This window comes from Xenopus laevis, chromosome 5L, assembly GCF_017654675.1.
Source record: "Xenopus laevis strain J_2021 chromosome 5L, Xenopus_laevis_v10.1, whole genome shotgun sequence".
NCBI lineage: Eukaryota > Metazoa > Chordata > Amphibia > Anura > Pipidae > Xenopus > Xenopus laevis.
In genome coordinates this window covers 81,159,103-81,171,556 of record NC_054379.1, presented here as the reverse complement: position 1 = coordinate 81,171,556, position 12,454 = coordinate 81,159,103, and the positions used below count along the sequence as shown (strand labels likewise).

At 37.0% G+C, this 12,454-nt stretch overlaps 1 protein-coding gene across 2 annotated transcripts in view; it reads left to right on the top strand.

Annotated features, from left to right (window-relative positions):
* fig4.L (FIG4 phosphoinositide 5-phosphatase L homeolog) overlaps positions 1–12,454 on the top strand; it is a 178,697-nt gene that overhangs the window by 90,606 nt on the left and 75,637 nt on the right. For both annotated transcript variants that reach the window (XM_018263317.2, XM_018263316.2), the window contains exons 16-18: positions 3,601–3,767; positions 4,946–5,084; positions 7,543–7,601. In XM_018263317.2, coding sequence (XP_018118806.1) covers positions 3,601–3,767; positions 4,946–5,084; positions 7,543–7,601 — 365 coding nt within the window. The remainder of the gene's footprint in view (positions 1–3,600; positions 3,768–4,945; positions 5,085–7,542; positions 7,602–12,454) is intronic.

The following is a 12,454-nucleotide window of genomic DNA, read 5'->3' as shown; positions in this document are numbered from 1 at the left end:
TTTCTATTTATATTCCAGTATCTTATTCATATAAGTTCGTGATTGTTAGGGTAATTTGAACCTTAGTAACCAGATTGTTGAAATTGCAAATTGAATAAAAAGTGAATAAATGGTGAATAAAAAGCTAAAAACTTCAAAAAAACCCTAATAAAAACCAAATGCAAATTGTCTCAGAATTTTACTCTCTAAATCAGGGATCACCAAACTTTTTCAACCGTGAGCCACATTTAAATGTAAGAAGGGTTGGGGAGCAACATAAGCATGAAATAGTTCCTGAGGATGCCAATGAAGGACTGTGATTGGCTATTTGACAGCCCTATGTGGACTGGCAGCCTACAGAAAGCTCTATTTGGCAATACAACTGGTTTTTATGCAACCAAAACTTGCCTGCAAGTCCAAGCCAGGAATTCAAAATCAAGCACCTGCTTTGAAGCAAGGGGGCGGGGAGCAACATGTTGCTCATGAGCTACTGGTTGGGGATCACTGCTCTACATCATACTAAAAGTTAACTCAAAAGTGAACAACCTCTTTAAAATGCAAATGATATATGTGAGACAAAGGTCTTGTGCTTACCAGTCAAAAAGTTATAGAGTAGAAGTTTTGATATGGTAACATAACAAAAACCATAACATAGCAAAAGATAATTATGTGAAATTTTCTGAAATCATGCTATGATCATGTTAGTTAACCTTTATACCACAGTACACAGTACTTTTTTGTGTGCGCATACCTGCTTTTCATATCTGTGTATACTCAACGTTATTAATTACTTCAGCTGAGGCATTTCCTATAGACATGTACAAATTTGCACCATCCTGAGAATATGCTTCTTTGAGATATAGCCTTAATGAAGCAAAAAAAATGATAAGCAAATATCAGCAAGCAAAGTGAGAGGTAATATTCTGGCATTACATTTGGACCTGAAAAGGCACAGCATGCAGGTGGAAGAGAACCCATTGTTATGTGATTTTAAGGGCAGTTGCTGCATATCTGCCTTCCAAGCCATATATTGTTCTGCTTTATAATTTTTTTAATATTGTGATTTACTGAAATCTCTCTACTGTGATTATCCGTTGTTGTTGGTGGTGTTTTTTTGTTTTGTTTTTTTTTAATCTGTTTTTATGATTCCCTCTGGAATGGGTCCTACATGGAACAGCTAACTATCCTGCATCAGACAAATACGCAGTTCTTAAAATGAAATTGTTCCTTTAATTGCTTCCAGTTCCAGTCTGTAATAACTTACACTGCATAAACAAAAACAGACAAAACCCTTGCCCAGGGCCGTAAATCTAGAGAAAGCAGGAGGTATAGGGGCCCCATGATACATTTTGAATAAATACTGGTCAACCTTTTTTGGGGTTGAAAAATAATTTGCTGTGGAGCCCAGCAATATCTAGTTACACCACTGCCCTTACCATACTTGGGCTCTAATAAAGACATAGGATACAGATGAAGCCACTAGCATTTGTGAGTCCTCTTTAGGACAGGCCCATTAATGGGATCACAACTGGACAACAAAATACAGTCCTTTTTGGAAGCTAGCAGAACTCCAGACTGCTGTTGTTTTTCCACACATCTCTAAACTCTCCCTCTCTCAGCTCACTGTGGTCTCTCCGGGTGAGACAACCCAGAGGAATCATCCCGCTCAGGAATGTAGTACATAGAGGATTAAGGAATGAACCAGAGAGAAATATAGCTCCTCCATTTACCATTTTACACAGAGAAAATGAAAACCATTACTTTAAAAGTGCTCTATAACAAATGGCATTTGTTTTACAAATACTCTTTTTTATTTCGATTTTTAAGATACATATTAGTGAAATCCATCTAATTAGCATTTGAAATTATAAAAACAAAGTCTTTTTTTTAGGATCTTTAAACAGTATTTTGAATTGCAAACTAGAAGATAAAAATGAAGGGTCTCAACATGAAAATTAAAATATTGATAAAAATGTTTCTCTTCAGTTTATTAGGCCATCTGGCTCACTGACCATAGTAACTGCATTGAATTTGAATTTCAGGTTGGAGAAACACCTAACACAATGAGAATAATGAAAAATAAATGTAAAGTTTCCAAACTGTCACTGAATAGACCCTACTTAGGGTCAGTTTTAAGGCAAACTATTTAGATAATTAATAATTACAACCACATAGCCATTACACACATTTTACATTTATTAGTTGTTCATTATTCTTAAACAATAAAATCATATCATACCAAACAATGGAACTGTGCTCCATTTCACTATTGGGCAATTCATTAGATGAGGTGTGGCAACAAGGGGGCATCCTTTGTATATTTTCATTCACTAAAATATGCATTTTACAAAAAAATCAGTAAAACATTTATACATATATACTCATGCAAATGTATTTGCACCCATATACGTTGCGTTTTGTCTTAACGTGCTATTTTTATTGTAGAAGGACATATGCTACATCCCAAGTGCAAAGGACTAAAATTATGGTGCTAAACATTTTATTACCATCAATTATATATAAAACATCAAAGGATTTTAGCTTATTACATTCTTGCTTTTCTATGCTAAGAAAATGAGTGTTTTAGATGGATGTCAGAATCCACCCTACAAATTCTCAGTGACATAGTTCATTGTCTATCTAATGCAATATACCTAAAAATAGTTAACCATTATTTTAATTGTAGAACACCATGTTTGTAGTCCCCCTTGATTGAATGAATTCAGTGAGCAGGGCTTGTGCTGAACATACTTTTTGCGTATTGCTTTAATGCCAATTAAACTGTCGCTCATGCTGCATGATGTAAATTTACTCATGTTGCTTATCTGAACACTTTTGTACTTGACATTAGTCAGAAACCCGAGGGTTAACTGAATACAGTAAGTTCATAGATAAGCTTGCTGACACTCTGGCCTTCAAAGAAAGCTCTTAAGCTAAACCTGCCCAGCAGTGTAAAACTGTCTAAAACTGCTTTTATCTCAGACCATTTAGGTGCCTATTTATTATGCTGTGTAAAAATATGGCAACCAAATATGCCAAACACGTTACCAACTGATTGCCAGTCATAGATATGTGCATACTGTAAGTTAATTTTATACACTGAGCGACCATTTTGTAAATGTTAAGATACTCTGGTTAGATGAGGTTGCCAATTTGAGGTAGGAGATACATGTAAAGATCCACTTGTTTCATGAGTTGCTGCTGATGTGTCTCTCGCCAACTGGATTTTTATGCCTGCTTAATCAACATGTGGCCAATTTTCGCCCAGATATCAGTTGGAGAGGCCCCTCCGCGAACACCATACATAGGCCAATAAGCAAAGCAAACAATTTATCCTATACCTGTCTGAGCTAAAGGATTCTAAAAAGTGGTGTCTGAGCCCTACCATGATGGACTTCTTGCACAGTTTCATGCCAGTGTAGATAGTACCGTGGAAAGATCTGCTCACTGCTGGTAAGATAAGAGATGTATAATCATTAGGGGAAGTGTAGAGAGGTAAGGTCTAGGGACCTAATCCTGAATTACTGAATAAAGTGTGTTTATATGCTCATGTTACACTTTAAAGTAGCATTTATACAAACGATGGTTAAAGTTAACTGAAATATTTTTGTTTTTTAACAGGCTATTTGAAGAACTTTATGAGGATCATGGGGACACACTATCTCTTCAGTATGGGGGATCACAGCTTGTCCATAGGGTTAAAACCTATAGAAAGATTGCTCCATGGACACAGCATTCTAAAGACATCATGCAAACACTTTCTAGATACTACAGTAATGCTTTTTCAGGCAAGTCAGTATTTACACACATATCTTTGCTGTATTCATAGAGCCGGCTGCCGGACTGTGCTACCTGTGTTAATTCAAGGAGAGTGGAAGGCAGGGCTCAAATGTTGTGAAATTGAGTCAAGTCTTTAGGTTAAAGAGCTGACCAGTAGTGATGAGCAAATCTGTCCTGTTTTGCCAAAAATTTATGAAATGATGAAAATTCTTAAAAATGCATTAAAGTAAATAGGCTTTTTTTGCAGTGACCACCTGGAAGCAAAGATCCATAAAACTGTTTTGAGCAGTTTATGCCTTTATGCGCTGTTTGTTATAGTGCTCAAAGCATCAGTATACACTATTGCATATCTGAATTCTAACTGCCTGATGCAAATTACCTGCAGGAAAAAAGATTCCAACAATTAATTTTAACACTGGAAATATGTAATATTTGAAGGGCTCTGTAATATTTTACCAGTCGGTAACTATCATTAGTGCTCAGTAGAATCTACAGAGCAATAATAAAAAGACACAACAGACTAGTAAATGCTACCTGCTGCTTGGTTGCTATGGGCCAATTGTAAAGTTGCTTAGAACTGGCTGTTCTATAACATACTAAAAGTTAACTTAAAGTTGAACCAATCCTTGAACAAAGTATCTAGTCAATGAATCAGACAGGACTAGGGATGCAACAAATCCACTATTTTGACTCGGCCAAATCCTTTGCAAAAGATTCGGCCGAATACCGAACTGGATCTGAATCCTAATTTGCAAATTCAAATTAGGGTGGGAATTTTTTTTTACTTCCTTGTTTTGTAACAAAAAGTCACACAATTTCCCTCCCGCCCCTGATTTGCATATGCTGGGCAGAAGGATTCGACCGAATCCTGCTAAAAAAGGCTGAATCCCGAACAGAATCCTGGATTCGGTGCATCCCTAGACAGGACTGAATTTGATAAATGAGTAAACTTATTATTTCATATCAATTAATCTTCCTGGGCCTGGCCCATAGGCAGCAAAATTGATATTCTCTGCATAACAGGGACTTCCTGTAAATTCCTGAAAAAATCTCTGTGTACATCTTGTTTTATAGTAGTACTAATCAATAATACAAAAAGGATATAGTTCAAAGACCAAAATACATACTTGCATATTTATTATAGAAAATCATTTTAAAATAAAGGGATGATGTTTTTGTGCCTCAGATGCAGACAGACAAGACTCCATCAATCTTTTCCTGGGTGTTTTCCAACCAGCGGAGGGTAAAACGCATCTTTGGGAGCTGCCCACAGATTTTTACTTACATCACAAGAACACCATGAGACTTGATTATGCAAAAAGAAGGTACAGTTTTGGAGGGAACACAAAGAAAACATAAAATACACACTGAACTTCCATTTTGGTTTAGTTTCTGTTGACTTTATTTTGGGATACTGATGTATGAAACTGGAGATGAGTTGAATGAAGTGAAACTCTCCTGCTACCAAAAATTCCAATTAAAAGATAGAAATCATATTTAAATTAGGGATGCACCAAATCCACAATTTCAGAATTCAATAAATGCAAATCAAATCAGGGGTGGGAGGGAAATTGTGTGACTTTTTGTTACAAAACAAGGAAGTAAAAAACTACACAGAATCAACACCTCTGTGAGTTTCTTCAGATGTCACCTCTTTGAAGAGTTACAATGTGCCATTGTAAATGGATTAGTGGAAGAGTTTATATGCCGAGAACTTCCCACACCAGTCAGTTGAACTGAAGAAGCTGCTCGGATGAGTAGTGAAACGTCTTCATTGATTACTCAGCAAGGCCAGTTGTTTTTAGATTGACCTATACTAGATATACTATGACCTGGATGAATGAAAATCTTCATAGTCAAGGGTAAATTAAGAATTTACTCTAACCTTGTAAGTCTTGCTTTGCCTTTATGATACTATGTTGCTTTCTCTATTAGAGTTTTTTTTTTTTAATTCTCTTTAAAACATATCCTTCATTGGTGTATTTTCCAAAGAGTGCACCAAGCATATATATTAGACAAGCTCATCCAATCATATAGTTGTATGTATGTAGCAAACTAAACAAATTACTGAGATGGCTTAACACATCCTACCATGATAATCACTCTAAATAGATCATCAAACCCTTTACCACTAGAATGAAAGCTGTGACATGTTATGGCATTGTGTGCCACTGTGCACCATGTTAAAAAAGACAAACACTGCATTCTAGCATAAGAATCTTATTCTATCTGTAACCATTGTAGTGGCAACTTCATTGTGGGCCTGCTTTGCTATCTCTGGACCAGGATGCTTGCCAGCATTGATGGAACTATTCTGAATAGTACCACCATATTCAGCAGAAAAATGTCAGGGTACTGTCCATGAACTGAGTCAAGAGAAAGTGGATCATGCAGCACAACAGTGACTCTAAACACACAAATCAAGCTACCAAAGAATGGTTTACACAGAAGAAGGTTAATGCTTTGGAATGGCTGAATCAGAGGTGATGCATCAATCCCCAGAGGCTAATCCACAAATATTGCCACAATGTACAGATAATGGAAAGAGCACCAATATACAGACTAGCTGCTTCAAAACATTTATTGCCAACTTCAAACGAGTATCCGTGCTCAAAAGCCAGGAAATTTGTATAATTCAGGGTGCACAGTTATAATTTACGTGTGCACAAAACTTCAATCCGGCACACCCTTAAAAAAATCTTTGCCCTTTTATTTTTAGTACATTGTACAGAAAAAAAGAAATCATTTTTAAAAATGCACATCCAAGTCTGCAGTGTACTATATTAAGCAACAGTGATCCTGAATTGCTTCTATGTTATTTAGAATGTAGAATTGTAGAATTATAGCTTTGCATTACTTGTGTACACATTACCTATTATCATGTAATCTTTATTTAATTTAAGTGAGATTATAATTGGGCAGCAGGGAGGCCTGGGTGTCTGGGGCACCTGAGGCAGCAGCCTGGGGGGCCCTGGGTCCTCCAGTCCGACACTGTCACTGAATCTTTTAAGATGTGCCATTTGGTAAGGATTTTCCTAGAAAATGTTCTATACTGTTATTTTTTGTTTTTAATAAATGTTTAGGATTAAAACAATGTAATATCCGTAGAAGTGAGACCCATGTGAACAAACTGAATTTATACCGTCCATTTAGTTAAACAATTGTTGCATTCTTGTGATTTTGTCTATTATATATGAAAGCACATCTTTTCAAAGTTTGAAATGGAGATGATTTAAAAGGTTCTGAATATATTTTGATGTTTGCTTCTTTTGGTTGCCATCGTAATTATATCCTGTCTGTTGCTGGCACTGATACAACTTTCATGTTAGGTGAAAGAAGGGCTCAGTAAAGAAACTATTGAAATGTGGTATTGAAATGTGCAGTCTCCCAGACTGCATGACAGTTCTAAGAAAAGGCACCTGTTAAATAGAATAGTCTCCATTTTAATTACATTTATTCAAATCTTCATTGCCAGGTGCACTTTTCGTGTATAAACAAATAAGAATGTTGCACCCTATCCAGCTGTTTTTATTCAGAAGCCTCATGATGTCTTTCCACCTGCATAGAATGTCTTATTTCTTATTAGTTTGAAACATTTGACTAGAAAGTAGTTTTGATTTTTTTTTTTCTTTTTAGTATAAGTCAAGGCCATAGTCAATTCTTAATTTTTAGCCAAGTCACCATTGCAAATAAAGGTTTTTAATGTAATATTTTTATGTGGTAAAATGAGAGAACACTGTAGGCAAAAGATCAGAAGACCAAAATATGTGTTTTTTTCCCTAGTTATACGTTTTGGTGGACTCCAAAGGTCTTGGAGAACTTGCCTTTGCCTCTTGATGAAGGTGAGTAAATAATTTCTATTATATTATCCGTGTTGCTCAAACACAGGCCCTCCTTCTGGCTAGCACTTAGCGCAGCAGTCATGCCCATTGCTGCACGTTGCAAGGCAATGTATTTTTTCCCACAGGGGAAACACAACCCTGCAAAACAGTATGTTCAATCGCAGCACATTAATGGTTAAATGAGGAATGTGCAATGATGTCAAATATTACCCCCATTGCTGTGCTGACTGTCAAACCTCTAACCAAAATATTGACATTAACATATCGGGATATAGAAAATAAAATAGTTTTTATAAAATCAACCTTTATACTGATTTGTGCTTTAACATTACAAGCCCCCTGGAAAGTCTCCCAAATGTATTTAAATTTCAGGTTTCCAAATGAATGTTTCAAAAACAGATGCCTTACTTATTAATATCAAACTTCAAAAGGTAGAATTCTGAACCTTTACAATTGAAAATCTGATATTTTACCTATTTTAAAGAAGGAATACCATTTTCTACTTGGGGTGCCAAAAGTTAGGCACCCCCAGGCACCCGACACGCCTAGTCAGTGCTCCTATCAACAGAAAACCGAACTGGCCCGGGTTCTTCTAGTGAGCACCACAGAGCAATCGTCTTTCGGCTTCTTCGGGTCTTCTCGTGGCTGTGCATGCACAGTAGTGTGTAATGCAGAACTTTAACAAAAAAACTGTGTATGTGTCTGCCCCGGGAAATTTAAAAACCGAACAAGCAGGAAGAGGATCACTCCGTGGTGCTCGCTAGAAGAACATCGGGTGGTGCAGTTTTCTGCTGATAGGAGCACCGGCCCAGGGTGTCGGGTAAGTAATAGTAGTCACTTGGGGATGCCTAACTTTTGACACCCCCAAGTAGAAAATGGGATTCCTTCTCCTTTAATTGCATCTGTTATAAAAAGACATCTGGCCCATCAAGGTAGCCTGGGATACCTTAATGGGTCGGTTCTACTTTTTATTCTGCATATGGAACCTTTATTTGTGACTTGGCATTTCCTTCCACTCATTCACATTTTTACAATGCCAAGGACACTCTCTACATACAAATTTAATGGGTAATATTATTTTTTATCCCTAGGCCTCAGTTAAAAATTCTGATATAAATTGTCCTTTCAATTGGAGAACTACAACAAATATTGGTTATGAGTAAAGATTTTCAATCGTATTCAGTCCTCTTTACAGCGATTTACAAATTCTTCTAAAGAAATTATGCAGATTAGTCACAGATTCATATTTCTTAGCCACATCTGAAAATCTATTACAGGGCACCTAAGCGCTTACATTTAATTCAGTGGCATAGCCACCCAGTTCTGCCTAAATAGGTGGACCTTGAAAACACTTCTCTTTCCACTCTGAGTTTTCTAATCCACCCTAAAGGAACAGTTTTTGAGAACCCTTATAAATAAGCACAAGGGTTCATGGAGAATATTCCACTTTTTACACTGAGTTGACAGATGCAGATTTAGATACTCTGTGATTGATGAAAGTCTGGGAGGATTACTTCCAGCTTTCCAGGTCCTCAGATTAATGGGCTAAAATACATGTATGCAGGGCTATCCGTAAAATCTCCCCAAATATTACCATTAAAGAGGTTTCCTGTCAATTACTGCACAGATTATATGTCGTGCAAAAACTATACATCCACCTCAATTGCATGGGTTTGTTTTTAAGGCAAGTGACTAGGTTTTTTTTCAAGTACATTGCTGAAGAAGCATCAGCTAATTTCAAGAATGGAAAATCAATCAAGCAACCCTTGTTCAAAGCCTCGTAAAAATGCTTGTTTAAATAATCAGTATTAAATAATTCATGCTGTCTGCTGTAAGTAACTATATTCTGTATTTTGCTCCAATAATTTCAAATACTAAAATATTGTTTAGGAAAGGCTTAAATGGCAGTGACCACTCATTGACAGATGTGGTTGTTTTGAATTGCCCCCAAATGATAGCTTTGGCCAACGAAGCCTTGTATATATAAAAACAAAATCACCAGGGCTCAGTCCAAGTTTAGTTTGCTTGTTCTTTCAATGCCCAGTCATCTAGAATTATTTTCACAACCAGGCCACTTCTGAGAAGAATGCAGATAGTTTTGTGTTTTAGCCAAATACACATTCACACAATCCTTACAATGTACCTGATGTATAACTAATAATTATATGGATTGTACTTACCATATGTGGACTCTCCTCAGTCAAATTCAGTATATGTATTGGCTTATCAGCAAACAATGAGTTGCATGTGCTTGCAGTTGCAGTAAGAGGTCTAACCAATCACAAAGTGGGCTAGTCCATTTTATCAGTGCAGTTTATCGTTGCAGTTTATCAGTCCAGTTTGCCCATTCAAATACAAAACAAAGCACATTGCCTTTCATTTGTCTGTTAATTCATGGGAGTACTATCTGGTGATGAAAGAAATCCTACACCAGTTTTTTTTTCTATTTTCTAAATGTATTTTATTTAATGATTTAATATCTGACTTTCATAAAGTCATTTGTTTGCAATTATTCCCCTTTGCATTGTTCTTGGGGGCTTGACACATTTGTTGTGAGGATTTATTGTTCCTCTTACATGATATACCGTAAATTACTATATTTTCCTTATAGTTTACTAGTATGAACATGTGCAAGAGTGATCTATACTTAACAGACAATGAAGTGACAAGAACAAAGAGAATGCAGGATTAAGGCATGTAAAATAGGTTATTTTACATGCCTTAATCCTGCATTCTCTTTGTTCTTGTCACTTCATTGTCTGTTAAATTATAGATCACTCTTGCAGATGTTCATTCTAGTAAATTTAATTGTAATTTTGAGGCACACGTCTTGACTATAATAACTGTGTTAGGTCAAGGTGAAAAAGGTGGACATGTCAAGCAATAAGGCCATTACTGGAACTGTTAACCTTTCAATTATACCTAGTGTTATATATTCACATTATTTTTCTAACACACATGGTCTACTGCACACACAAATATACATAATGAGCGAAGCCCCTGCTCTCTCATTATACACATACATGTGACCAGGGAACAATGCTATGTCACACACACATGCACATAATGACCAAGCAGAAGCACTTGCTTATTATGCACATGTGTGTGATGTAGGATCAGGGAACAAGACAAATGATCCTAAATCACAAACACGTGCATAAAGAGCAATCTGTTAAAGGAATACTGTCATCATGTAGTATCTGTATTTATTTTGCAAAGTTTAAATACTGTGAAATGATCTGTAGTTTCTTGTTACACAATCAGGTTTCTTAACCCTTTAAGTGCCACAGAACATAGAATCTACGTTCTGTGGAAAAGTAACTTGAAATGCCACAGAACGTAGATTCTATGTTCTGCAGCACTTCCGGGTTCTGGAGCGGAGGAGCGGCTGTTAGAGCCGCTCGCTCCGTTCCGCTTCGATCCCCTGCCCCTAGGCAACGAGCAGAGCAGGGGATCGAGTGGCCCCTGGGGCGCGATCGCCCAGGGGCCCAAAAACAGCAGCAGGCACGTGTCACTTACGTGTCCTGCTGCTGCAGCCTGCACTGCGTCGTCGATCTCCGCCCCCACAGCACAGAGACAGGAACCACGACGCAGATGTCTTCCAGGGGCTCTTCCTGATCGCCTGCAACAGTCTCCAGCGATTTTTTCAGGTTAGTGCAACAATTACACACACAAACACACCAACACACACTTATTACAGTAATACACACTTAGATTCACACTTACACACACTTACACATACATTTTTGGGGATTGGGGGGGTCACTTACACTCACTGCACTTACACACACGTGCACACGCACACACGCGCACATAACATGTAATTTACCATTTGTACACACGCACACGCACATACATGGCATTGTGGCTTTTTTTTTTTTTTTCTTATCGCATCGTCTCTTTTTTTGGCTGAAAAAAATGTTTTATTGCCATTACGAATAGCGTATTCGCTAACCGTACTGTGCAATACCTTTTGTATGTTATTTCGGTGATTATATTGCAATTTTGGGTATTTTGGTGCATTTTTAGCCATTTTATTGAATTTTTAGCCATTTTATTTCATTTTCAGCTCTGCATATGTTGTGTTCACTTGTTTCTAGCCGTATAACCTGTTTGGCCCAGCTAAAATATTCAAACTGTGATTCTGACGGCCGATAACACTAGTCTGGAAAAAAACATAGATTTTTGTGGTTTTATTGGATTTTTTTGCATTTCACTCTTTACTGCCTTATTTTGTTTTGCCTTGTAAATTTTATATACTATATATCCATTTGGGGGTCTCTGTGCGCCACATAGTTTGGTATATCTATGCATATTGGGCATCAAAGTGTTCAGTAGACACCTGGTGTTCATATTTAGGATGTTTTATGCTGATACGTTACGAAATGTGGGGCATATAATGGGGTAAAATTCAAGCTTTCTGACAATTTTCAGAAATTTGATAAAAACCGTTATGTTCATCATTGCTTTACAGTTTGGCAGTTTGCAGTAGAAACACTTATTTACCCATATTGGATTCGTCAGAATGTGTACTTTCTGAAAATATATGGTTTTCTGGGGTCTCTGTACTGTTAGGGGGTCTAATCTCGCATAATACACACACCAGGTGCTTATATTGCAGCAGCCAGCGCGTCAGCTGTGAAAATGTATATACACTATTGTCATTTGGTGGTCTCTGTGCGCCACATAGTTTGGTATATCTATGCATATTGGGCATCAAAGTGTTCAGTAGACCCTTGGCGTTCATATTTAGGATGTTTTATGCTGATACGTTACGAAATGTGGGGCATATAATGGGGTAAAATTCAATCTTTCTGACGATTTTCAGAAATTTGATAAAAACCGTTATGTTC